At 40.6% G+C, this 27,805-nt stretch overlaps 1 protein-coding gene across 3 annotated transcripts in view; it reads right to left on the bottom strand.

The window, feature by feature from the left end:
• Positions 1 to 27,805, bottom strand: part of ITCH (itchy E3 ubiquitin protein ligase) — a 50,147-nt gene that overhangs the window by 18,277 nt on the left and 4,065 nt on the right. Inside the window, exons 2-11 of one of the 3 annotated variants that reach the window (XM_083746192.1) lie at positions 15,749 to 15,839; positions 12,297 to 12,438; positions 10,321 to 10,445; positions 9,394 to 9,528; positions 8,689 to 8,731; positions 5,405 to 5,574; positions 4,375 to 4,597; positions 1,993 to 2,088; positions 1,103 to 1,277; positions 182 to 242 (exon numbers count right to left, since the gene is read on the bottom strand). In XM_083746192.1, the coding sequence (XP_083602318.1) occupies positions 182 to 242; positions 1,103 to 1,277; positions 1,993 to 2,088; positions 4,375 to 4,597; positions 5,405 to 5,574; positions 8,689 to 8,731; positions 9,394 to 9,528; positions 10,321 to 10,445; positions 12,297 to 12,438; positions 15,749 to 15,818 (1,240 nt within the window). In that variant the 5' untranslated portion in view covers positions 15,819 to 15,839. Of the gene's footprint in view, positions 1 to 181; positions 243 to 1,102; positions 1,278 to 1,992; positions 2,089 to 4,374; positions 4,598 to 5,404; positions 5,575 to 8,688; positions 8,732 to 9,393; positions 9,529 to 10,320; positions 10,538 to 11,175; positions 11,233 to 12,296; positions 12,439 to 15,748; positions 15,840 to 27,805 lie in introns of those variants that run through there. The other 2 variants (XM_083746193.1, XM_083746194.1) reach the window with 2 other exon arrangements.

Genomic DNA, 27,805 nt, shown 5'->3' on the forward strand with positions numbered 1-27,805 from the left:
AGTCTTGCTGGCTAGAGAGCTCTGAATTTGAAGTGACATTATTGTGATCCCCAAGTAAACTTTACTACTTTTATCAGGTTTCTGGAGTCATCAGAGTGATGGCAGAGTAATAGCTAGACTCAGTGTTGGCTTGGACCACTATATAAGTGATGTTGAGAACCAGAACTTTTAAAGACCTTACCCCATCCATGTGGCAGGGGACCAAGAGGATCAAATTCTTTGTTCTGTGTGAAGTCTTGATTCTGCAATCACAAGAAAGCATACTGTAAACTACTGACTGAAAAATCTAAGCTTGGATAAATCATATACATTATACTTACAACTGGTTATTTTTAAAAGACCTTTCTACCTTTTTGTAATGAAGGTAAAATCACCTAACAAGATAGTCCCTGGACCTATTTGTTTTAACTTTGGCAAGTTTCTTAGCCATCGGCACCTCTCTCACTTTTCCAAACCAATGCCCACAAAAACTAGGAAAGGAATAGGATTTTACCATCCCAAAATGGTAATATGTCTGTCCTTGTGGGACAACCACTGCATCCATCTTTCTGGAATCTGACAGACTTCCACTCCACAGTAGAAGCAACTTACTTTCATCCAATTCTGCAGAAAATAAAAATACCAAGCCAAAGACCTGATAATATGGTTTCCAAGGATGGCATCCTATGAAGTTCAATCAAAATATGCTCTCACTATGCCTGGAACAACACTTGCCAGTAACTCTGCGCTTGCCTGCAGCTGCTTGAATTAACATAACAATCTTTGCTGGCAAATGGCAAAGTAAGAAGCCATAGGCAAAATATATTTGATTTGTAACCCTCTGTGATCAATTTAAACTACAACTAAATCTGACAAACAGGTTATACTTTGTATACTAAAGAAATTTCCATTGAAATATTTGGAGGGAAATGAGTAACTTCCATGTGTAGAAATCAATCACCCTGTTTTATTTAGATACTACTCTACTTTTTGCTGTCTCTGAAGTATTAGTGATTAGTTATTAGGAATTTTAGGCTGAGGATAGAGCAAGTGCTGTTGAGTTAATCTGCATTAGCAGATGTTATGCCAATATGAATTCCAGCCCAATCCTCAGTGTTCTCACCCCGTATATAAACCTCTGGTTAAATTGTTGCATAGCTCCTTGAAGCTGGCTGCGCTGAAGTTGCCACTGTTCATAATTCCGGACAGATTCCAAAGTTGGCCGCTGCCAGGTTGTTGTTCTGGTGAAATGGTCAACGTAGTAAATCCGCCCCATGTTGTCAACTCGACGTTCCCAGCTAAAGAACACAGATGATATAGTCAAATGAATGCACTGACTTCACAGTAGACTACAGTCTGACAGAATGGAATACAGGAGCACTTGTTCAACATAATAGGACAAAGCGGGTCAGCACAATAATTCCTCAGTTTTGCTTTATGTCACCTTATTACTCAATTCCAAGGGGTTTATCATTTGATTAAAGGTTCTGCACTTTGCTCTGAACTTCCTAATTTGAGGTAGCAATATCTATTTATCGGTCCGCCATTTTTTTTGAAACCTCTAGAAGTGTGCTGCAAGTCCAAAGGATGAGAAAATATCACTTTCATATGCAACAACATTATGATGCAGACCCCAAACACATCCGACTTCTTTGGCTGGTTTTGATTCTCCTCTACTGAAACAGTGAGCAGCATAGCAGGCTTAAATATACCATATCCATGCCTAGAGGCACTTCAATTGCTGCCAAGGAATGCCACAGATTTTGGCGGTTTGTGCCACCATTGGCCTCCCATGGCCTAATATAACTGACATTTCTACAGCCAGTCTTAAGATTCAACATACACCGAATAAAGTGCAAATTAGACCCATTTTCTTTTCACAGAACCTTGACTTAGCTATCTGGAAGTGCAATATTTTAACTGGACCTAAGCTGGACATGAAGATGGCAAGCTTGGAATGACATCTTCAAGCATGTTATCAAGCACAGTTTGACAGATCACCAAGTGACTCACCCTGGGGGAAGAGGTTCTGGCCTGTCCCATGTAGTTCTTTTTTCAACATGATCTACGTAATATACTCGGCCATGTTGATCCACTCGTTGTTCCCAGCTGTAAATACACAAATAATTTGTATGTACTATTGCGCCAACCTATTCACCTTGTTGCTTTCTCATAGTTCTTATTTCCAAATGGTCCCCTGATCTGTTTTGTATACAGTAAGCCTGCTACTTATGCGGGGGTTACGTTCCTTGAACCCCACCCCCTTCCCGTTCCTTTTAATTTTTATTTTGCCATGCATGTAACTTGTGGGCTTACTGTAGGACTAAATCTTCATTGTGACACTTAATAAAATGGCATTTTCAAACACATTTGTTTCTATACAAGACAAAGACCAGGGTTTAATTTTACATTTGTATTTATGACACTAGTACCATATAACTCTTGAGGGACATTCTGTGATTCCTTCCCTTGGACACATTTTATAGGAATAGGATTTATTGATCATCTTTATAGTGTTCCCCTCCTTTCTCAAAGTTGCAGAGAGTAGCATACATGGGAATTATCTGTTGTGATCTTATATGAATCTTGTAAATTATGTTATGCTGATAGAAGTCTGCTCCAAAGTCAACAAATTAGGATCTGAGCCCCCATCCCTGTGGTTGAGGTCTGACAATTCCCATCTCATAAGGTATGGATGAAGGGTATGTCACAATCCACCAATGGATCAGTAGTTCTTTTCTTAGTGCCTGTTTGCTTACAGACTTCCTATGGATATCTAGCTAGCCATTGTGGAAGAAAGCACACTGAACTAAATGAATCTTGACCTAATCCAGAAAGGCAAAACTTCTATTTTTCAGGAAGAGTGTATACTTTTAAACTGCTATGGCACAACTAACATTATTGGAGATGTTGAATATGTACTCTTGCTTTAGAAATTTAGTGAACCACAGAGCTTCTTTAAAACATACTCCATGAAAACATATTCAGCTCCACCCTGTACCATATCACACTGACTTAAGATCAAAAATTTCAGGACATTTAGATTCCAAACCCACTAAGCAACAGCAGCCACATTGGCCCACTGTGGCTACATGCTACCACATATATTGCACACACAGAATTGTATCCATTTCTCACTATACATATTCAAACTGCAGCCATTCAACTGTATTTATAAACATACTGGCTTTCTTGTATAGGTATTCAACTATGGAAGTTTTGAATTTGTGATCATCATCGTATTTGGGCACATACAATAGTTTTAAAAAATGTTTTGCAGAGAATGGACATGGTGGAAAAAAAGGCTTCTAAAACTTATTATTGGGGTGTGTCATTTATCAGATCTTATGGAATTATGTGCTCATGCCAGATTACTTTTTACCACTGCATTGTGGGGTAGTCCACCACAATATAAACAAATGTATCTTGTTCCATAAGCCAAGTGCTGAACTTAGTAGTTCTTAGATAGGGAGACAGACAAAAGGATCTTATGCTCTAATACAGTGGTATCTCGGGTTAAGTACTTACTTCGTTCCGGAGGTCCGTACTTAACCTGAAACTGTTCTTAACCTGAAGCACCACTTTAGCTAATGGGGACCTCCTGCTGCCGCCGTGCCACCAGAGCACGATTTCTGTTCTCATCCTGAAGCAAAGTTCTTAACCTAAAGCACTATTTCTGGGTTAGCAGAGTCTGTAACCTGAAACGTATGTAACCTGAGGTACCACTGTATTCATTTTTGCCTTTGCTCACTTCTTCAAGCAACAAAACTTGCTGAGAAGACTGAAAAGTATGACCATTATCTTTGATACTTGCCTTTCTCAGCTCATATTACTGCTCTAGATAAAGTCTGTTGATTGTCTCTCTGTATTAGCTTGGATTTCAAGAACTGTGAAGAGTTCTACTTGCAGGAATAGGGCTTCCCTGCCTCTTCCTTCCTGAAAAGATATTCCTGGTGGTCTGCAGACTCTACAGAATGCAAAGGTGTATGGCACAAGGAGCTGCAGTGAGTGAATTCATGAAAATTAGAACAAAAAGTTCCACTCATTGTGCTGTTTCTCATCTCTGTGATTTCTCTCAACTCAGTTAATTCATGGTATCTTTCACTTTAATATTTAGCTGACCTCTCAGCTTTAAATAATTAAAAACTCACATCTTGTCTCAAGCATTTCCGTGTTGGTGTTCTATTTTTTCTAATTATTACACAGGTTTTACTTTAACTCTTTTGTGGCTTTTTTTTAGTTCCACCCTGCAAATGCAATGTACTGTATAAAGCATAGTATATTTTGGTGCTTTTAGAAATCAAATGGATGAGACGGAGAAAACTTTTATCTTGCAGGAAATTTTGTGTTAGAGACCTATGTATAACATAAAACCTAAGAGCATCAAACTCTTACCCAGGTGGAAGAGGACCTTGACTAACTGTGTGATGTGGCTGTGAAGCTGGAGTTACTGGCTGAACTTGTCTGGATATTGGTGGTGTGGCCAAAGCAGCTGCTGCAGGAGCACCCGTTCCTGCTGTTGCTCCCTCTGAGTTTTGTTCCGATGCTGAACTTGTAGTTGGCACCAATCCTGCACTAGCCCCTTCTGATTCTGTGGAAGAAGTACCATTGACACATGCTGCAAAGAACACAGGCAAGAAAAAGACAAATATTTATGTTTATTTTAATTCCAGTATTGTATATTTATTTATACTCCACCTGTCCCCCTGAAACGGACTCAAGACAGCAGTACAGCAAAGCAGGAACAGATAAGCCCTCAAGTAACTACTTGGTACACGGCAGTTATTAAGTTCCCAGACTTCTAAGTAAAAGTAGTCAATGGCAGAAACCCTTTCAACAACATTTCCACAAACCTATCAGAACTCAGTTCAACCCTAAATGGAAAAGCCTTCTTGAATTTTAGTTTGGCTCATTGTTCTATTTCATTTACAGGAAATCTGTACTCTGATTAAGAGAACACTATGAAAGAGATTCTTTTTGAAGCAGTTGCCTCTTTCTCTTGACCACAGAAAGCCTGAAGTCCTTGAAAAGAAAATTCCAGGCTGCAACTTCAGTAGGCGTCACATAAAGCTACTTCAGTATTTTGTATGAAGAAAACTTCCATAATTTAACTGAGGGACAATGTGTGTTCTCAGAATTACCATATGATGCACTTCTGAGCTGTATAGCTTTTCCTTTCAGCAGTTTAAGAATGCTTTGCTGAAGGTCAGACAGAAATATATCTGGCTTCACAAATGCTAAAGCATGCTTATTATGAATTAAGCCACAATTTTTTGGAGGGGGGATGCATGTGGCATTATCTTTTATTATATTACACAGAGCTTTAATACACTAGTGCAGTGGCAGAATACATTGAACAAACTTAATTCAAACAAACACTGCATTCAAGAACTTTTAAAGTGATACTTTTCTCATGCAGACATACCAGGTGGAGCAGAGGGTCTACGTGGAGTAGGTGGAGGTGGCCGAGATGGTCTAGGCGGTCTAGCAGGCTTACAACCTCCATTTGCAATTAATGGAGAATCATTGCCATTAGATGCTCTGCTGTCACTAGACCCGGGAGACTCACAGCTTTCAGGACCATTTGTATTGTTCCTTTATGAGAAATCACAATACAAATTATCATGGAGACATGGAGATCTCACTGAATGTTAAAACAATTTTGAAAAAGAGGTTTCCTAATTGAAGTCTTGTCACAATTCATATAAACAAATGAGAACCCTGTTCTTATAAAAGTTCAGAAACATATATATGATCATATATAGTGATGCCATCAAAACATATGCTCCTGGACCAGAAATATGAGTCACGGAGGCTCATAATGCTCACCTTAAAGATAAAACAAACACTGTAGCTTAATTAATTTTTCTCCAGCTTAGATTTTAGGCTACAAATTTTACAACAGCTTCCTAACTACATTGGTATGTGTAAATGATACTGAAAACTTGATAGCAACTGTAAGGAGTTGATAGCTCTCAAATAAATAAAATGGGTAGGTAGGTTTAAAACAAACAAAAAAGCATCTATAGGGTTATGGCTGAATTGTCATATACTCAAGCCAACTACTGACAATCATTTTATTTTCAATTATAAAAACTTCAAGTGGGCAAAATAACATAAACCACAAGAAATGTGCTCCTTAGATATCAATCCTTCTATAAGAGTCAGAGAAATACAGGACATCTTATTCAAATATTTGCAAATCTGCAATTATTTGAAATGCCACCCTGATAAAAACTTCTGACTAGATGAAATAGCTTAAAGGTAAAGGTAAAGGTACCTCTGCCCGTACGGGCCAGTCTTGACAGACTCTGGGGTTGTGCGCCCATCTCACTCAAGAGGCCAGGGGCCAGCGCTGTCCGGAGACACTTCCGGGTCACGTGGCCAGCGTGACATCGCTGCTCTGGCGAGCCAGAGCCGCACACGGAAACGCCGTTTACCTTCCCGCTGGTAAGCGGTCCCTATTTATCTACTTGCACCCGGAGGTGCTTTCGAACTGCTAGGTTGGCAGGCGCTGGGACCGAGCAGCGGGAGCGCACCCCGCCGCAGGGATTCGAACCGCCGACCTTTCGATCGGCAAGTCCTAGGCGCTGAGGCTTTAACCCACAGCGCCACCTGCGTCTTTGAAATAGCTTACCATTTGTAAAATAAATTATTTTTATTATTGTGGAAGGTTGACGTTGTGAAAGGAGACCTATGAATTTCTGGCATAATGAGCAAGAAAATGTTTAAAATGAACTGAGGCTGTCTCAGGCAACTGAGCCAAGTGTTAATGCTCTGAGTAGCTTGGACTCGGAACAAAAAACAAACCATCATTAAACTTTAGTCATGATCATTACATTGTGACCAATTATAACCACAAAGAACTTTTGTAATAGCTAACAAAAACATCCATATTTAACTTTTCAACTGAAATGTACATTGTTTTGTGTATGTGTTATGAGTTTGTTTCTTGATATATCCTGAACAAACAAAATGTATATTTTAATTAAAATGTGTTAAGAAAACACAATTGGAAGATTCTGATAATTTAAGGCAGTAAAAACTACACATAAAATTAACTACACCACTTATTTACAGGCTTATAGTCAGAATCTTCACAGTGTCAAGAGCCTAACATTAGCATTAGCAGCAGCAGCATTTTAGTTTAGCATAAACATGGCCATGATCCTGTTTCACATATATTTCAAAAGGTACTAATAAACACTATTTCAAGTGGAATATATTCAGAATTCATCTTGCTGCTTCAGACTTTGAGGGAATTTTAAAACTGTCAACCCAGATATTATAAAATCTTTTGTTACTTGCAGTTTACAAGAACTAAAAACTTTGTATCACAAACAATGTGCTTTTCAGGATGGAATAAAGGAACTGAAAGGACACAGACACAGAGGTATTTATCCTATTGCATACAATTAAGTTGGACTAATCGTCCAATGGGTCAGTATGTCTGGCTGCTAACCAGAAGGTTGGTAGTTCAAGCCCACCCAGGATTGGCTGTGGGAAGGATTCCTGGATTGCAGGCCTCACCATCTGACCACAACAGGGTGAATATGGTGGGTAAGAGAGTTCCTTCCCCCTTGGAGAAGACAGCGCCGAGGGCCTTCTGGCGGTTCCCTCATTGCGAGAAGTAAGGTTACAGGGAACCAGACAGAGGGCCTTCTTGGTAGTGGCGCCTGCCTTGTGGAACGCCCTCCCAGCAGATGTCAAGGCAATAAACAACTATTTTACTTTTAAAAGACAACTGAAGCCAGCCCTCTTTAGGGAAGTTTTTAATGTCTGATGCTGTACTGTTTTTAATATTCAGTTGGAAGCCGCCCAGAGTGGCTGGGGAAACCCAGCCAGATGGGCGGGGTATAAATTATTATTATTATTATTATTATTATTATTATTATTATTATTATTATTAAAAGCTCTGAAGACCCTGTGAAGACCTTGCCTGCCTCCAGAAGGGGAATTCATCCCAAACAAGAATGTCATCCACCCCATCTTAAAAATATGCGTGCACCAACTCTTTTGCCTGAGTAAATGATTATTTATTGGTGAAGATCTGAACAGAAACTGGATTTTGCTTTCATTTTCTTCATTTCTTTTGAAATGTGTGTCTATTATAACCAAGATTTTTACAAGCTAGACACTCTTACAATTACCTTGATTCAGGTAGGTAGCCATGTTGGTCTGAGGCAGTCGAAATAAATAAATTGTCCAGTAGTACCTTAGAGACCAACTAAGTATGTTCTGGGTATAAGCTTTCGTGTGCATGCACACGGTATCTGAAGAAGTGTGCATGCACATGAGAACTTATACCCAGAACATACTTAGTTGGTCTCTAAGGTGCTACTGGAGAATATTTTCATTCAGTGGTACCTTGGTTAACAAACTTAATCCACTCCAGAAGTCAGTTCTTAAACCAAAGCGTTCTTAAACCAAGGCGTGCTTTCCCATGGAACACACTCAACAGGAAGCGGAACATGTTCTGCTTCCAAGTCAAAGTTCACAAACTTCTTAATCTGAGTTGTTCATAAAGTAAGCTGTTCTTAAACTAAGATCACTGTACTAAAACTACTAAGGATGCTTGTATCCCCATGACCACTTCCAACCAGTTTCCAATACTCTGAAATATCTACAAAACTGCTAAATCTCAGCACTTTAAACATCACAACTATCAGCACTCCACAACTCCACTGCAGGTGTGGAAAACCACCTTACCTTGTTTCATTTTTTGCCCTGGAGCCATCATTCTGCACAGGACCTTTAATATTAAAAATAAAGAAATGGAAACTTATTTTAACATTTGTGTTGTTTTATAAAGATACATAAGAAATAAGCATGATTTTCACTATTGGTCAAAATATATGCCATTCGCGTTTTAATTATTGCAAGAGATCAGAGTTCCCACAACAGCTCCAATACAGAGTATGGATAAAGTTTTTTGTACTTTAGAGCTGGAGTGCGCAGAAGGTAGATTGGGAATTACTGGTTCTCTTGGTAATTTGCCTCCCACAGACCACAAGCAGTTAACCAAGAATAAACCTTGTCTGGATTGAGACAAACCATGATCCCTGCTTCAGACATAACGCAAAGGTAAACTGTGGCTTAGCTCCAGGTAGCGTGGTAGAAGAAGCATTGGGGAGCAGCAATTTTTACTGTGGCTACCAGTATGTGTGCTCATTCATGCTTAGCCATGATTTGGCCTAGTGTTATGTGCAAGCCAAGTCACTGTCTTCAGTACTCTCAAGCATGCATGTATAGGTTTGTAACCTAAAGCACTTTGGCTTACAGTCCTTATGAGGGTTCAATGCATTCTTCAAGAAAAGCCAAAAGCTACCAACAATAAAAAATGTTATTTAATATAAACAACTAGTTATATGATGCAACAGCAGCGTGCACACATAGAAGGTAAATATTACTCACTTCTACTTGAAGCATCACCATTACTCAGCAGCTCAGGATCTACCTGCATGCCATCTAAACAGACAGACAACTCTCCAATCCCGTCAGTTGATTCTTTGTCACCAATAAGCATCATATTCACCACCACTTGTTCAACTATTGAAAATATACAAAAAAACCAATGTTCTTAACTGCCTTGTATTTTTATTGCAGTGAACTGATTAAGATTTATACAATTTCATGAAAAAGCTGAGGAAAGCTTTTAAGAAATGACCACAGTTCCATTTCATCTTACACATTCAGTGATCACTGCGCATGGTGAGCCTCAGAAAACTTTACTAAATGGGGGTCATTCCCTTACTGAAAAATGGGATTCTGAAGCTTTAGCTCCTTGTTTTAAATTTGACATCCATGCTCAGCCCATGCAATCAAAGATTATAGTCCATATTCAACAGCTGCACTGAGCAGAATTCATCTAGAGCATTTGCTCTTGTGGGTAAAGCCCACAACAATTACCATGGAACAGGTATCATCAGATTCTTAGCACTGAATTAATGTTATATGGTATATTGTTCTGATTTCCCTAAATGTCCCTAGCAGAACAATGTATAATTCTCATTTATTTTTATGTCATCATCGGGTTGTGCCACCCTTCTCTCAATAATCAGCAGAAGCAAAACTCATCCATGAATATCTTTAACATCAAACAAAAGAGCCCTCATAACCGTACAATAAATAATAAGAGTTTAAGCATAGTTGCATATTCTCTGTTCCAAATGAACCAAATTTTAGTGGAGACTTCATGGAATGATTTCTTGTTCTTAGGACCCTCTGGAAGACTGCAGGGGTGGGCATCACACTTCTTAAGATCTTTAATATTAACATTTGCCCACACACATATACACCAAAGTTTACATCATTTCAAGTTATGTGCTTTTGTATACTTACGTTTCATATTGTTTGCTTTGAGAGTCTCTTTAATTTCTAGAGTGGCGCTTCCCAATAAGACATCAGATTTTAACGTTTGGTGACTCCATACACGGAAGCACAGGTTGCTGACAGGTGAGACAATTCTAAAAAGAAGAAGCAAGAAATACTGTAATGCATACTCGCAAGTTCCATTTAAAAATACTTCTGAGTAACTTAGAATCATAGACTTATAGAACTGTAGAGTTGCAAGGGACACCAAGGGTCATCTAATCTAACACCCTGCAATGATTTGAGCCCCATGTTGGGCAAAGATTCCTACACTGTAGGGCATGGGTAGGCAAACTATGGCCTGGGGGCCAGATCCGGCCCAACTGCCTTCTAAATCTGGCCCGCGGACAGTCCGGGAATCAGTGTGTTTTTACATGAGTAGAATGTGCCCTTTTATTTAAAATGCATCTCTGGGTTATTTGTGAGGCACAGGAATTCATTTATTCCCCCCCCCCCACACACAATACAGTCCGCCGCCCCCCCACAAGGTCTGAGGGACAGTGGACCGGCCCCCTGCTGAAAAAGTTTGCTGATCCCTGCTGTAGGGGGTGGGACTAGATGACCCTTCATGGTCCCTTCCAACAGAATCTCAACTAGATTATACATGACAGATGGCTGCCTAACCTCTGCTTAAAATCTCCAAGGCGGATGAGTCCACCACCTTTCATGGGAGTCTGTTCCACTGTCAAACAGCTCTTACCTGTCACTTACAATTACAAAATTGACACAAACACCCAAAAAAAATGCACAAATCAATTGATCTTCCAAGAGCTATCATATTCCAAACAGTAGTAACATTTATAGAAAAATGTGGCTTTTTATGACAGAAATTAATCCTGCAAATATATGTTTATTTCAGTAGCACATACCGTATTTTTCGCCCTATAGGACGCACTTTTCCCCCTCCAAAAATGAAGGGGAAGTCTGTGTGCGTCCTATGGGGCGAATGCAGGCTTTCACTCCATGCTTCAGGAAGCTATCAGCAAGCCTGGGGAGCCCGTGGGAGTTCCCGCAGGGCTCCCTAGGCTGCGGACAGCAGCCTGCTGCATGGAGCGTGGGGCGCGCTGAAGCCTAGGGAGCCCTGCTAAAAACTAGGTGCATCCTATGGGCTGGTGCGTCCTATAGGGCAAAAAATATGGTAAATGGGGAACCTTGTGCACAAAAAATAATAATACTCTAAGTGTATTTATTTCACGGTAAATCTTACAGGCAGATTTTTACATGCAGGTTTTGAAGTTTTAGAAGCAAGAACAGTATATACACCTTTCACTAAGTTTTAGGGCGAAATAACCTTTCTTCTAGCAACTGTATGCTTCTTTAGTTCCCTCCTCATTCCTTGTACACCTTGGTTCAGATACAAAGATATTTAAAGTTGCTCACCTATGTACATTGGGACTTTCTGGGCTTCCCTTTTATGGAACAACTCCCTGTACTCCCCCCTATAGCCATTCATGAGGCTCAGGGAACCCACCTAGTGCCACACCTTACACAGTGTAAGGGGCTGAAACCCATATAACCTAGTTTGCAGAGCTACTGGTCTGCCTCCATGCTTAATTAAAAACAAACAAAAAAATCTAAAACATTTAAACCAGTTAAATCAAACCAATAACCTTTATTGGCATCACAGTATACAACATTTAAGTCACTGGGATAATTAAAATGACAAGGGTGAAGCTATCGAGGGTTATAAGGTCACAGTGTGATCGTGTGCACTTAGATATTATACAAATCAGGTGAATGAGTTAAAACTGATGGGGGGGGGAAGATTTGGAGTTCTCCAATTACAGATCTTGGGAATGGCTCAGAACAAAATACTATTTCCCATGATCACACACCCTGATAAGACCTGCATTTTTCTCTTGTCAATATCCATCCCACAGTATAAGGGGGTTGCATTTCTGTTTCTTATAAAAAAATAACAAAATAAGGAACATTTCCAAACCTACACTGTAAGATGTTGTTTCCATTTTGGACTATTAGTATTGTTGCACTTTTCTGTTTTCTTTGACTGTCCATCAACTGAGACTTCCACGTAAGGGCTGGGTCCAAACCATTTGTTTTTGTTTTCTTTCAACTTCGCAGAAATAACTATTGAAAGAGAATGAATCAGTGCTTTATTTGCTTCAGCAACTTCTAAAGTTTCTACTATTACCTAGCAAAGTAGATTATGGAACCACAGCCAAATTACAACTCTTTTACATTGACAGAAAAGACACCATGGCACAAAGTCATTTCATTTGGATGTAATATTTACATTGGACCAAAGATTTTCCCTTCCATTCAATCAATTTAAAACCTAAGATGAAACATTTGTCAAGTCATCACTATATCAAGCCATTTAATTTTCTTAAACCTTTCCAAAACTATATTCACCATCCTAATTCTGATTCATTTAGCTCTTGTTGCTGGTATGCCCGCCTTTTGCTAAGTAATTACAGGACACATTTTAAAGCAGGGGTAGGCAACCTAAGGCCTGTGGGCTGGATGCGGCCCAATCACCTTATCAATCCAGCCCATGGACGGTCCAGGAATCTGTGTGTTTTTACATGAGTAGAATGTTTCCTTTTATTTAAAATGCATCTCTGGGTTATTTGTGGGGCATAGGAATTCATTCATTTTTCCCCCAAAATATAGTCCGGCCCAGCACATGGTCTGAGGGACGGTGGACTGGCCCATGGCTGAAAAAGGTTGCTGACCCCTGTTTTAAAGTAAACATAAAGATACACACATTTTAAGTTAGGTGTAAAGATGCATGCAACAATCTAAGTTCTGTGTGCTCCATTTGCACTCACACAAATTCTTATGCTGTACCATACCAACCACAATCAATCTTTTATGTTACCACTATTGTCTGCAGCATGTAGCATTTCAAAAAGTGGACCAATTAATTTTGCGTATCTTCTCGTTGTCTTGGTGGTATTTATATAGCTACACTAGTCAAATTTAGCACCAGAAGTGTTGAGTCTCTCACAGCAGTTACGAAAGTGAAATAAGTAATAAGTTTTAAACAAATGTGCTTTATTTAGAAAGTTGAAGTGTGTTCTTCAGTGTGTGAGTTAAGCAATGAGAAAGTGAGCCTGACTCGACAAAATTAACATCAAGCAAATAAAAATCTTTCTCTTTAGAAATTGTACCATTTAGCTGGGGCAATTTTGCCACTCAGACAAGATATATTTTATTTCTGCTCGCACCATTGCAAGTGGCTTATTTCTCTCTGGTCTTGCCTCACCATCAACTGTTCACATCTACTAGAACTTTTACTGCCAAAATTACTTACATATCTTGTCAGTCTGACCACTTCAAGCCCTTCTTTAAATCCCAGAATTGGTTTTTTGCCAGCACCAGGATGTTACACAAGCTTCTTGCCCTTATCTTCAAAAACCTCCTTGTTTCTCCCCCCACCCCCAATTTTTTTCTGTTGTTGCATCCCAACACACCGCTTCCTGTGATTTTCGCTTACCCAGGTCTACTCTACTCAATTATTTGAAGAGATCTTCTGCTACTTGAAACAAACCCACTCTTTCTCCCTTGCTCTTCTTTATGATTGGAATGGCCTTCTAGAACATCTCTTCATGTGACTACCTATGGTCACTTGCTTCAAGCCCTTCCACACATTTTTCATGAAGCCTTTGAAACAACCCTCTATTCTCAATATCCTGCAAATAAAGTGCATGTAACTAAAATAATTGCACATTCTTCCCTTGTTCATCCCTGCCATCAGTTCCCTTCCCTTCTTCTGTTTCCCTATAAACCTCTTGAGGTAGGGGCAAGGCAAACCTGTTCTTTGTTAAGTGCAATGTAAACAGATAATTCCATGTAAACAAACAAACAAGTACACACTGGATATGTGGAAGTGGCTAAGAAGTGGCAACTACTTGGCTATATGGCTTATCACTTGTGTGAGTGGTCAATCATAGAACATGTCATCTGTTGCTTGGAGATAAGTGGAATTCTCTACATATTGCTTAAGATCACGAAGGCAAGCTTATCTGTTGCCTCCTGGGCCAGTCTGCCTACCTCTTGATAGATAGCAGAGGTTGCTTAAACTCCTTCCCCAAAATCTCCCTATTTCCTGGCTGAGATCTCTCCGTATCCAGTCTCCCCAATGTTGGCAGTCTCTTATGATGTTGTTATCTTGACTGACAATGCTGCAGACCTACACAGTCCTCTTCCTGTTTTTGCAGTAGATGCACTAGTGCCTGGGTCATTGCAAATATTGACTAGCTAAGCCAAGCTTTCCTTGGTAACACTCAATTTTTCTTGACTCAAGTGAGGCCTCACTGGGACATTTTTTCTAAAGTAACACTCATGGGTGTTATATACAAGGTGAAGAGGCTAAATTCTAACATAATAAATAATTTGCAGGAAGTAGATTCTGTGTTAACTACTTACAACACAGTTATGATAGATGAAACAGATTTTTCAAAACAAAACAGACTTTAAAAGTAAGTTGCGACACTGCCCCCAGTGCCTTAAAAATAAAAAAATCACCTATCATCTGGTTCTTCAAGCTAGGAGTCTATACTGATCACTCATTCATATACCATATTTTTGGCCTTAACTGTCATAGTGAAGATGAGCCAAAATTAAAGTTTCCTTCAAAGACCACTGTTGATATCCATTAATACATTCAAAGAAATATTAATGAATCAACAAAAAAGGAGGCAATGTGCATTCTTTCCCTTAAAGATTATTCCCTAGGCCAGTGGTTTTCAATCCTGGCTGCCTTCAATGATTGTCAGGGGCACCGCGGGCAACACTGGACTCTATCCCTCTTTCTTTCCTTCCCTCCCTCCTCTGATGCCCTCTCGCATCTCTGCCTCAAGAAGGCTTGTGGGGCTGTTTGTTGCAGCAGCCCTGGCTACAAGCTCCCCACTATGCACTAGTTGCAATGGGTTAAAACCAATTTATAAAAGGTCTGTAGAAACCTGCTTAAAAGACACTGAAATAACAAAGCAGAGTGATTAAACCAACAACACTAGCTGGAACAGGAAAATTATTTAAAGGCTTCTGGCGCAAAATTCCATTAAAGCACCTCTGAATCAACAAAGAGAAGGAACAATGTGAACATAGTAGTGGAAAAATTCTGTTCCAGTGGTCACAGAGAAATAGTGACAGAGAACATGTTCAATCCTCAGCATCTCCAGTCAAAAGAAATCTTGGATAAGGCTGGGAAAGACGTTCTGACAATGTTAAGGAGTTTGGGGCAGTTACAGTTAGATGGGCAAATGGCTTGACTTGACATGAGGGATCTTTATATGCCTTCCAGTAGGATTTGTTTTAGATTTTCCCACAAAGATGTAGGAAAAGGTCACAAAGATAGGAGTCTGCAATTCCTTCAGTTACCTTTAAAGGAAAGGCTCTACAGTGAGCAAGCAGGACTATTTGAGACACTTACCAGTGATCTGAAGCTGTGATTTCATAGTTAGTCCACTGATAGGCTCTGAATTTGACCCATTGCCAGCCATACCACAGGAAGGTACATGAACCTGAATGAAGAAACAAGAAAAAATAACTTTACTCTTGAGACAAAGAGACTAAAATTGAGTTCAATTGAAAATATAAAAATATAAAATTAAGCTCAGTTGCCATATGCATTAATATATTAGACAACTACACTATAGGATATCTAGGTAGACTCCCACAAGAGGTTGTGGACTCTCCTTCTTTGGAAGATTTTATACAGAGATTGGATGGCCATCATCTATGATCTAGTTGAGATTCCTGCATTGCAGGGGGTTGAGCTAGCTATTCCTCAGGGTCCCTTCCAGCTCTACAATTCTATCGTTTTATACGTGATGGACAGACCAATGTTTCTTAAGGAAAACCAGAACAAAACAAATACTGGTGAAATGCCTGTTGTGATCATTTGTAATGAAGGAGCCAAAATATGTGGTACTCTTCTCCTCCACCCCAACTCATTAGCAGATGCAAGCAACCAGTGGCTTGGGAATAAGGTTGTGTCTTCATCTTGATCACATCCATTTACTTTCAATGACAGAGCTGAATCAAACATTCATTCATATGGTTACAAAGAGAAATAAATGTTCAACAAAAACAATCACCACTGATACATCCCTCACCCCTTTCAAATGGACATTGTTAACTGATTCTCCACACCGACAGGAAAAGTATTGACATGGTCTCAGCTGATTCTAGTAACAATTTCCAGTGTGAGCTACCCAACTTGCCCTGCCTCACTGGCTCCCACGATCCCTTTCTCGTATTTATATTCATTAGAACAAAATGATTTGCCCTCAATTTTCTTGGATTAGATCTAACTATAAAATATTTAGTATAACATCTGTATATACAGGAAAACTGTGTCATTAGACACAATAAAAACACAGCTAAATAACTAGTGCAAACTGAAGTTGGAAAACAGCTACATATGCATACATAAATGAAACTGAAACAAATTACTCACACTAGATTAAACCCCACTGAAATATTTCTTCATGTACAAACTGCTATCTAATAACTCCACAAAGAGTTTCCAAAATGGCACATAGTTATAAACAGCTTCCGCAAACCCCATGTGTCAATATATTTCAGCACATAGTTCTGGACACTTCCACTAAGATTTGGAGAGTACTTGCCAGACTTGACTGAAGTTGTATAACAACAACAACAACAACAACAACAACAACAACAACAACAACAGCAACCCATACATCTGGTAGGGCTGAATATCATAATCTTAGATGTGGGACTGGAAGGTCTCATATAAAACAGAGTTTTTTAGTTTCAAAGTTCAAGGAATCAATTATTCCTATTTTCAAGTTTACTTTAATATGCCTGACAATTTGATAAGCAGACCTTAGTGTTTTAAAGTTATCACCTTTGAATCAATAAGGAACCAACACTTTCAGGCTGGTAATAAAATTAATATTTCAAACATTTGCCTAGCTGATGTCAGCAGTGGTTTCTTCTTCCTGGAAATCCTTAGCTATAGGAAGCATGCTTTATGATCAAGAACCTTTTAGAATTTGCTGTATTAATGATGTGCTGCTCTCACCTCATGAACAAAAACATTTCCCTACTAGAAATGGCAGCTAATTTAATTATGTAGTTTATAAGAAGAATAGAGGAAAAAAGGGAAAAACAACAACAGCTCAGCAGTTTCCTTTAATTTAGTAATTTTCAGCTTTGCTTCTGTGTGGAAACTCTGGACTCCTACAGACTCCTACAGAGTTGCCACATTCCCCCCCCCCCCCAGTCAGAAGCTTTGTGCTTCAACTGCTGCAGAACCATCAACAGCAGCAGCAGAATGCATGGGGGTCAGGGAGGATCCTGCCACTGTTACTCTTCAACACCCACCTCTTCGTGTTTGCACTGAATATGTACTTTTTGTTAGTATCTTGGTTATTTTTCCCTCACTTAGTGAATTAGGGGGTCTCTCTCACTAATAGGACTTTTCATTTTGGAGGCTGAGCACTCTAGCATAATGCCCCATTGACATGTACGGCTTTTTACACAAATAGGAATCTATGAATAATTCACATGGCGTGAGCTGAATTGCAGGGAAGGGAAAGGAGACAAAGAGCTTATGATTCCTTTGTGTGTGTCCCCTCCTTTCTCTCTTCAGTCAATTCCAAATCCCTACTTCCCTTTGCTATCCTTTTCGCGGCAAAGAGGAAAGACTCTGCTGCTGGAAGAATCATGCTTTAGGACCCAGGCTCCTTTCCCAGACTATGCATGCAGTTCCCCAGTTATAGCCCAGGGAGGTACAATTATATACATGATTAAGAGGAACCAGGACTCCATGTGGCACTCCTGAATATGACTATCAGATTCAGCTTACATATTCAGCAAGTTCCTGGTCTTACCTCTACCAGGAACATACTAGGTGGACTTAGGCATTCTCACCTTTAGTTCCCCATGTGTAACATGGGTGACCTTCGGCCAGTCACCATCTTTCAGTCTAACATACCTTACAGGAGGATAATATGGAGATGAGGTGAGCTATGTAGGCCACCTTGAGTTCCTTGTATAAAAGGTGAGATACAAAGCAAAAATAAATGATGAGATAAAAATAATACTGTGCATCCTTATAAGATTGCTATGTGAATTACAACAATAAAACATAGGGTAATTGCTGTAAGCACTATATAAATGCTAAGCATGATTAATATTAATTTCTTCCTACTATAATTACTATTGCGAATAGTTAGCTTGCTGTATGCACATATGAGAAAGGTGGGGGATTTGTTTTATGGAGCATGGGACTCCATGGATGGAGATGAATCAAACTTCTGGGGGCCAGGAATATAACCAGCCTATCTTGGGACGCACAGCTCTAATTTGCCTACTTTAAGAAAACTCTGTGATGGTTAAAAAAGCATTTTCACAACCTAGCTTTATTTGTCCCTATGGTTAAGAGGAAAGCCTCTGGGCTTATTTCAGTCATATGAAGTAATTCCTATTTAGCAGAGACACGCAACCTGTTTGATTATCTCTGAAAAGACAGAGACAATTAGAAGTTACTTTCAACTTGTCAAAATTAACCATAGGTTAATGTTCTAGCTATAGTGTCTGACAGCACCACGGAGGAGACCTGTGTGAATTTTAACAGAAAGGAATACAACAGACAGAGAAAGTTACTATTTGTTATTATTAACCTAATGGTGAATTCAGATGCTGAGTTTTATGCCATGCAGTGATCTCTATTTAACATAACCCATTGGTGGCAAAACTGTCTGAACAGTTCAAGGGCATCACATTTCACTTGGTTAAAAAAAATGCTCCTCTGAAGTGCATGGGCCTCAGTAATTCAACTAATCGGGACCTCCTTTGCCCATGACTTATACCACATGATCATCATGGTAGGAGATTAGTCATCTGAAACAGTTATAAAAGGAAATGCTTCATATAAGCATCCAATAACCCTAAAACATTAGGTAAGGAGAAGTTTCTGATGCTCACTATTATGCAAGTCTGCAGATTTTGAATCTTTAAGAGCTTTCACAACTGTAATTGACAGGTTTAGCAATCAAGACAGTAGTGAGCCCTGAAACATCACCAGCAACCTATACAAGTAATGGAAAACTCATTCTCTAAGTGCAAGTATTTAAGTAGCCAAAACAGCACTAACCACACAGACAAGGGAGGTATCACTAGCATTACTGGGGACCCAAAATAGGCCAATGACGGCTGAGTGGCCATACAGTGCTGGCTTACTGTTTGGGGGATGGAGGCTAGGGAAAGGGAGAAATAAAATGGGCTGAGGTACCCAAACTGGCTGCCATACTGAAGGGGGGGGAATTAAGGTTAATAAATAACCCCAAATAGTGTTGCAAATAACTCATTTTGAGTTAATTGTTGAATTTATTAACTTCATCTATAATATGGCCATTCTGAAAGCTTTAGCCGCATCTGTTCACCAAATTTCAGCATCCTCACTTTACATGAGGAATTGTAAAGCATATAAAAAGATGTCAAAGACTGAAGGAACTGATTATTCTTAGTTGAAAGGTATTTATTTTTTAAAAGTTGCAAATAGGCAAAATACTGTTAATAAGCAGGCTTATGAGTTTATCTCCCCTACATGCAATCGTCATGGAAAACTAATTAACTAAGCTTAAACTGGGAGATTAAGTTTAAATTGAACAAACGTTTTCTAGCCAAAGAAATAGGTGAGTAGCAAACAGATTAAAGGCTGTCACACTTGTCTATTTTTAAATGCACTATATAAAACAGAAGATGCAGCAAGTGCCTTCTTTAAAGGCAGAAGTAAAGACTATTTGGCACTTAAGTGTCTTCTACTCTTAATATCCTGTTTCATTTTATATTGAATGTCAGAAGGTGGAGAATGAACTGCAGACGTGTGTCAATTTTACTCAGTATAAAATATATTTAGCACATATATTTGAAGTAGGAAATACCTTGAATGGATGCTGTTTCAAGGTACCTATGATGGTAATAACAATAGGTGTCACATTAAAGCATGAACTTTACATGTTTAACTACAGACAAAGTGTAGTTAATCTTAACTATGGTCTGAACAATCCAACTCCAGGAGGAGGAGGGAATAAAAGCCTATGGCTTACAGTGTCTTGTTCTCAAAGCACAACAACTGATTGGCTAGAAGATACCTACTAATTCTTTATCTTTATCTTTTACTAATTTAATTTACAAGCCCTCACTACTGACCAAGGGTTTGGTATCATAGAAATTTTAATTGTCTACAATTGCTTGAGGTGCTGTGATGTAACTGACTGTTCAGTAACATTCTAGTAAGAGGCAAACAATCAGCACAAAGGGACCAAGGGCAAAGCAAACTTTGTACAGCTGGTGTGTGAAGAGCCGTAAGAAGGTAAATTTCAGAAATACCCTTTGCTTCCTAAGTGATATTTGAGGATGTGATTGCTAGATTAGGGCGGGGGTGGTGCAGCAAAATGCTTTTCCTGACAGTGACTCTAGCATACACGTTTGTTACTGGCAGGAATCAGAACAACTCTAAAAATTAGGATCATTCCACCAGAATAATTATAATTTTATTTATTATTAAATAATTAGTTTCCTGGTCCAATTCAAAGTGATGGTTTCGATCTATAAAGCCTCAAATGGCTCAGTACTGCAAAAGCTCAAGGGCTGCCTCTCCCAATATGAAACAACCTGGACCCTGCAATCATCATCAGAGGCCCTTCTTCATGTGCCTCCCCTGTCAGAGCTTTGGAAGGTGGCAACACAAGAACAGGCCTTTTCTGCAGTAGCTCCATGCATGAGGAATGCTATCCTCAGGGAGGTTTGCCTGGAACCTTCGTTACATATCTTTAGGCAAAAACATTCCTTTCCTCCCAGGACTTTGGCTAATGAAACAATCTGTAGCCTTTTAACTTGGTGGGCATTGTTTTGTTTGTTAATGTTGTGTGTATTTTTGTGTTTTTATATTGTAAACCACCCTCTATTCCTCAGATGAAGGGCAACATAGAAATTTAATAAATATTAATGAAATAATAAATATGAACAATTGCTATCCTATATTCCTAAACTTCGCCACTGACATCCAGTTACATAACTGGAACAGGAAGTATTAGCATGGTTGAGAGAAACCCAATGTTTGCAGAAGTAGAAAAAAGCAAGCAAAAAAATCTCCCCATCCCCAAACCTAGTCCACTGTGGACCCTTTGTCACAGGCCAGATAACACTGAGTGCAACTGGGGGGAGGGGTAAAATGGAAATTGGGCATAACAGAGCTAATGGAATATACCAGAAGCATGACTGCCTGGCTGGAAGGAAGCCTTCTTGCCTCTAATAGCTTCTCTGACTCCACTTGTTAACCACATTGGCATCCTCTGCACACTCATGGTATCTTTCCTGAGCTTCTAAGACTGTATTTTTATACAGCTCCCAAGCATTCTGGAGTGATCTGATCTGACCTTCTTGACTTTGCCTTTCAACTTCCATTTTATCAAGCCACTCATTTTGGGGAAGTCTCACTTTTTGAAATCAAATGTTACTGTGTCAGATTTTCTTGGTGATTGACTGTTTATATGTAGTATATTTAATTTAAGAACACTATGATCTCTGCTCCCAGTTGGCTTAACACCACTTACATGTTGCAGCAGAGGTAACGGTGTGTCATTGGCTCTCTGCAGTCCACCTCAGTTAACCCACACTGGCTTGGACTCTTCTAACATTAGCATATGTATAAACACAGAAAATATACAAGACTCACTCTTCAAGTGTCTTTGGCACTTCCATTTTGATCTACGATGCTTTCTCCTCTCTCAACTGCAATCATGTGCTCCTGCATTCACAGTGCTGAGTTGTATACCTCCCACATTTAAATTTTCATTAATTTTATCATCGGTATTCGAGTGAGATTTGCTCCAAACCCTACTCAGCTCCTGTGGGCTTTTCCTCCCTGCCCCCAACAGTTTAAAAGCTGCTCTGCCAGAGCATTACGGCCGCAGAGCCACAGAGCCACCCCCCAGCCAAGCACCAGCTTACTGTCGCCACTACCAAGGGAGAGAGGTAGGAGGGTACCGGGAGGGTCAAGGAAGCCGCAAGGAACTGCATGGCCTAGCCCTGGCCCGACCCCGAGCTTACCTCCCTGGCAGCTAGTGCAAAAAGAGTACCCCAGGAAAAAATAAACGCAACGTGGCCACTCCCTTGCTGAAAAATTATTATTTTATTTTTTTCTTTGAACAACTGTGATAGCATCCATGCAGGAGGCCTGAACCATTGAAGGTCACTCCCTGGGACTGCTGCCTTAGCCCTAACCCAAGGACCCAACATCCAGGTCTTGTGGGCCTCGCAGTGAAATTAAAACTGCCTATGAGTCAAGGCTTTGGCATTGCCACGTTTTGCCATGCGTCTTTGTTGCTAGGGAGTGGTAAGAGAATTCCTCTTCTAGAGCATAGTACGACGGGGCTTCAGTGGGCCTTAGGATGGGATCATAAGGAATGGTCTCAGGGTCGGTAGGCCCAACTCTCTGCTCACAAGGTTCCCAGAAATATGAGAGAGCCCTGCTCTGCCAGACTGTCACAAGGCCATCTGTTTTGGGTTTTGATTTTTTACATGGCTGGAGGACTGGGAAGGGCATTTATGTCTACTGGGATGCTACCTAGCAAGGCTAGGAGTATACAAAGCTGCCTAATACTGGGTCAAGGAGCCATTGGTTTACCTAATTCAGTGTTGTCTACTCTGACAGGCAGTGTTCCCAGGGGTTCAGAAAAGAAGGTATTTCTTATCCTACCTGGAGATACCAGAGATTGAACCTGGGATCCTCAACGTGCAAAACAGATGTACACCAGCCTATGATCCTTCCCCATCAGGCAAAATGTGAGGAAGAGGAGGTATCACATAGGTCACCAAGGAGAAGTATTGGCAAAAGGGGCTAAATGGTCGGTATAGGAGGCAGGCTATTGCTTCACACAGCACATCTCCTAACTGGCTAGTTTGCCTGGTATAGCAGTCCAACCCTTTTTGAGTGTGCAGTTGTCACCTGGATTCAAACAAGGGGCCTCAAGGATGTAAAAAGGGAGTAGGGAACTGGATCCACCCAGAGAACGGGCTCCAGAACTGGCCCACTCTACAGTTAATTTTGACATATGGTTGACATGTGGGATACCATATGAGACAGTTCAAGGTGTGGGAGTGGCCAAAGGCTCATCTCCAGCCTTAGAGCTGTGATGTTTAGAAAAAAAGATGTCTTACTGCTTAGATTGGAGATAAAAAAAAATATCCACACCTGTCCTCATGTGACTGACATATAGGCCTGATTTGTACAAAATGACCACATGGCCCAAATTCAGAGGACTGACATGCTAATCAGACTTGTGCATGAAAGGTTCTCCACAGCTAATATAGAAAACAAGCTGCTTGGGTTTAGGGTTTAACTTGCAGTCCCAGTGATCGTAACATCTGATCGATGGGCTGCAGTGGGATGATGTCAATGACCCATGGTTTGTCTGATGCCTGTCTTGCTGCTGAAGTTGAGTGTGAACATATTGTGGAACTCGAACTGTGGATTGGGAATCCCAGGAGCTCCCTCTTTTGCCATGATTATGATTTTATGTTATTTTGCCAGGCATGCAAAAGGTGAGTAGGAACATATTTGCCCCTTCCTCCTAATGGGGCTCAAACTCCCATTATGTGCTTCCTAACCTTATGTAGGGAGCTGCTGAAGAATGATTGCAGCAGTTAGTGTGTGCCTGTCTTATTGGATGTTTTGGCCACTTCGCTTTAATTCTTGGCAACAGTGACTTCCCCTCATTTGGTCTTGAAACTTGTCCTAGGGAGGGCTGTGTCCTGTTCTCTGGAGGCCCGGGAAACTACATCAATTTTGTTTTGCGTGGACTGTCCTCCCTCCCTTTGTATGTGCTGTTCTTCCAAAAAAAGTGGTTGTGAGTGACATACAAGCATTCAGACTCCAGCCTATAAGGATGCATGGGGCCAGAAGCAGCAGAGATCTTGGTGGCTGTGCAACCAGGGCAGATGAAGTGGAAATTATCTTACATGTAGTGTGTGCTGGAGGCATATCCTCACCATCCTGATGAACACCATCCTGTGTTCATCCCTCTGAGTGGGATGGTATGTGTGTGTTGCTGTCAGCACAGTTCTCTGTGTATGTATGTAGTTTTGACACCGTGTTGTTTTCTCCTTGTTGTACCTTCCCTGTCCCTCTGAAGCTGACCACACATAGAACATAGTGGCCATCTGCCAACCTAGTATTGGCATATCTCCATTCATGGTGTATTAAGAGTATAAAATTGCCATATAAATGCAGTGAAGCTATAACATACAGCCGGAATAGCTAACATAGTCCCCTTTAGACATCATTGGACTCCCAGCTGCCGTACATCCCCCACAGTATGGCCAATGATAAGAGTTTAGACCAAAACATCTGCCGGGCACCACATTGGCTACCCCCACCACTGTCATTGCCATCAGAACATAGGAAGAGCCTGCTGGATCAGGCCAATGGCCTATCTAATTCAGCATCACAGTGGCCTACCAGATGCCTGTGGGAAACCCATAAGCAGAGTTAGAGCACAGGATCCTAGAGCTTCCAGTAACTGGCATTCAGAACCATTACTACTTCCAACTGTGGAGACAGAGCATAGTCATCATGATTAGTAGCTATCAATAGTGCTCTTCTCTATGTCAAGTAGATGAGTTCCAAGCATTGCCTCCATGACAAATAGCCTTGGGAATATATATGCTGTTCTGAGCTCTTTGTAACAAATAGTATATTACATGGGTTGGTTGCTGCTATCTTGTTTTTTAAAATTGAGATATTTTTAAAAAGATAACATTTCTTTTGTACACTGAACACTACTGGAAAATCCAACTGTGCAGGTATAACTGCATTTTTCCTCATGATCGTAATAAGCATTATGTAACCTTGGTTTAAAAATTCAATTGCAGCCAAAATATAGGAAAACAAGTTTTTACTGTACTCCAGAGTAACTTGAGGTTATCATAAGAGGACAGAATAACTTATTCTGGTTAGTTTTACTTGCACGCATATCCCACAAGAAATATGCAATTTGTGAACAACAGCAGACCAAATTCTTTACCAAGACTCCATTCTACGAACTAATGCTTATAAGTGGAACCCTGTGCAGTACCTGGGATTTCAACAGGATTCAACATGGACACAAGCACTAAAGATAAAAGTGGTATAATTGTAATTAAATAAAATAATAAAACAAACTCCATTCTATTCCTCCTCCCATTACAGTGGTGCCTCGCAAGACGAAATTAATCCGTTCCGTGAGTCTCTTCGTCTTGCGGTTTTTTCGTCTTGCGAAGCACGGCTATTAGCGGCTATTAACGGCTTAGCGGCTTTAAGAAAAAGGAAAAAAACTCGCAAGACGTTTCATCTTGCGAAGCAAGCCCATAGGGAAATTCGTCTAGCGAAGCGACGCAAAAACCGAAAAACCCTTTCGTCTTGCGCGTTTTTCGTTTGCGAGGCATTCGTCTTGCGGGGCACCACTGTATTTACCCACAGTAGTCAGAATTACATGTACAAAGTACGGTCAGTATTCATTGGACAGTTGGGGAAGGGGTTGGCCCACTTATTTCATCTATTTTCCCCCTGCAAACCTCCAGTCAAGCCATACTCATAGAGCCATGAAAATAAATGGACTTAAGTTGTGACTAATTGAAATCCATCAGTTTCAACAGGTCTACTCCACATATGGCTTGGTGGATGCTACTCATAATAAAAAAGGTGTATGAGCTTAAAGTTTATAATATTTTTCTCAGCCTTGTCCAAAAACCCAGAATTCCTAATAACTGAATTCATCAGAAATCTATCCTATTAATGTTTTCTCTTGCAAGAGTACTTTTCTCTGATGTTCTCAAGTTTTGCTTCCAACTGTGATGCTGTCATCCCTATTCAAACATCTGAAAGAAAAAACCTTGCCATACATCTGAAAATATATGAATCTGCTACTTTATCATGGGATATAAATTAAGCAGCTGAAGACCGAGAATCTGAAGTGCCCACCCATAAAGGCAACCAACCTGTGCATCTTTGCATGCTTTGGCCTTGCCTCCTTCAAAACAGCTTCCACTGGGTTGAGGTAATTCTGCCACTTCTCTGTAATCTACAACTGGATTATCCAATCACTCCCAACGCAGTGGGAATTATAATCCCTCAGAGAATGTCCATGCTGCATCTCTGCATTAGTTGTTGCTCTGGCACTAGCCTCTTTTAATCAATATGTACATCTAGAATATAGTGGTTCACACAGATTGCTAGAGGATAGAGTCCTTTGAGGCAGATACTATTTACACATTCTTAAAAACAAAGTTTTCAAGGATAAAGTTACAATTCTTATGTTATTTTCTTAAACAGCACCTCAGAAGACAAGGGAATCAGACAAGTTTAGAAAACAATGTACTATAGGACAGAATTAACAAGTTAGAGAGAAATACTTTTCTGGAAATAAATTTCATAAACCTCTTTCATCTGGCCTTTGAGTTTGTATATACCGGTACTTTTTCCTTTATAGGAAAAAGACCCTGAATCACGATACCTGAATGCAGAAGGTCTTCAAGTTTAAACCTATGCTCACAATGAGCCTGTAGCCTGGAAGAGTTTATTTATTTATTAACATTTATATTTAAAGAAACATTGACACTGCAATAAAGATCAGTGGGAACATTCAAACAACTGCTCCTGTTCCTTTATATACTTTATTTTTCGTCCCATAGGATGCTCCGTCCCATAGGACACACCTAGATTTTTGGGGGGGAAATAAAGGAAATTTTTTTTCCTTTATTTCCCCCCCCAAACCAGGTCGGGGAAACCGAACCAGGTTAAGGAACAGCGGGATGGCGGCGCTGCGCCTCTCTGCTGTCCCCCGAGCTTGTGGAGCTGGCCGATGTCTGGCCGGCGCGCGGGGCGCTCTGCTTCAGGGCGCCCTTCGCGCCGGGCGGCAGGCTGCTATCCGCAGCGTGGGGACCCCTGCGGGGAACTCCTGCAGGGCTCCCCACGCTGCGGATGTCTGCCCGGCGCGAGGGGCGCTCTGCTTCAGGGCGCCTCTCGCGCTGGGCGGCAGGCTGCTATCCGCAGTATGGGGAGCCCTGCGGGGAACTCCTGCAGGACTCCCCACACTGCGGATGTCTGCCCGGCGCGAGGGGCGCTCTGCTTTCAGCGCGCCCGGCGCTCCGGGAAGCAAGCTGCTATCCGCAGCCTAGACAGCCCTGCGGGGACTCCCGCAGGGCTGCCTAGGCTGTGGATGTCTTCCTGAAGCCTGGAGAGCAAGAGGGGTCGGTGCGCACCGACCCCTCTAGCTCTCCAAGCTTCAGCAAAAGCCTGCATTCGCCCCATAGGACGCACCCAGATTTCCCCTTCACTTTTGGAGGGGGAAAAGTGCGTCCTATAGGGCGAAAAATATGGTAAATGCTTTTCATATTTGATGTAAGAACAAACAGGTACTGTACAGCAAATTTCTCATAATTACAAACCAATTTCACAATCTGTAGGTCCATA

Source organism: Podarcis gaigeae (assembly GCF_964106915.1).
Source record: "Podarcis gaigeae genome assembly, chromosome: 6".
NCBI lineage: Eukaryota > Metazoa > Chordata > Lepidosauria > Squamata > Lacertidae > Podarcis > Podarcis gaigeae.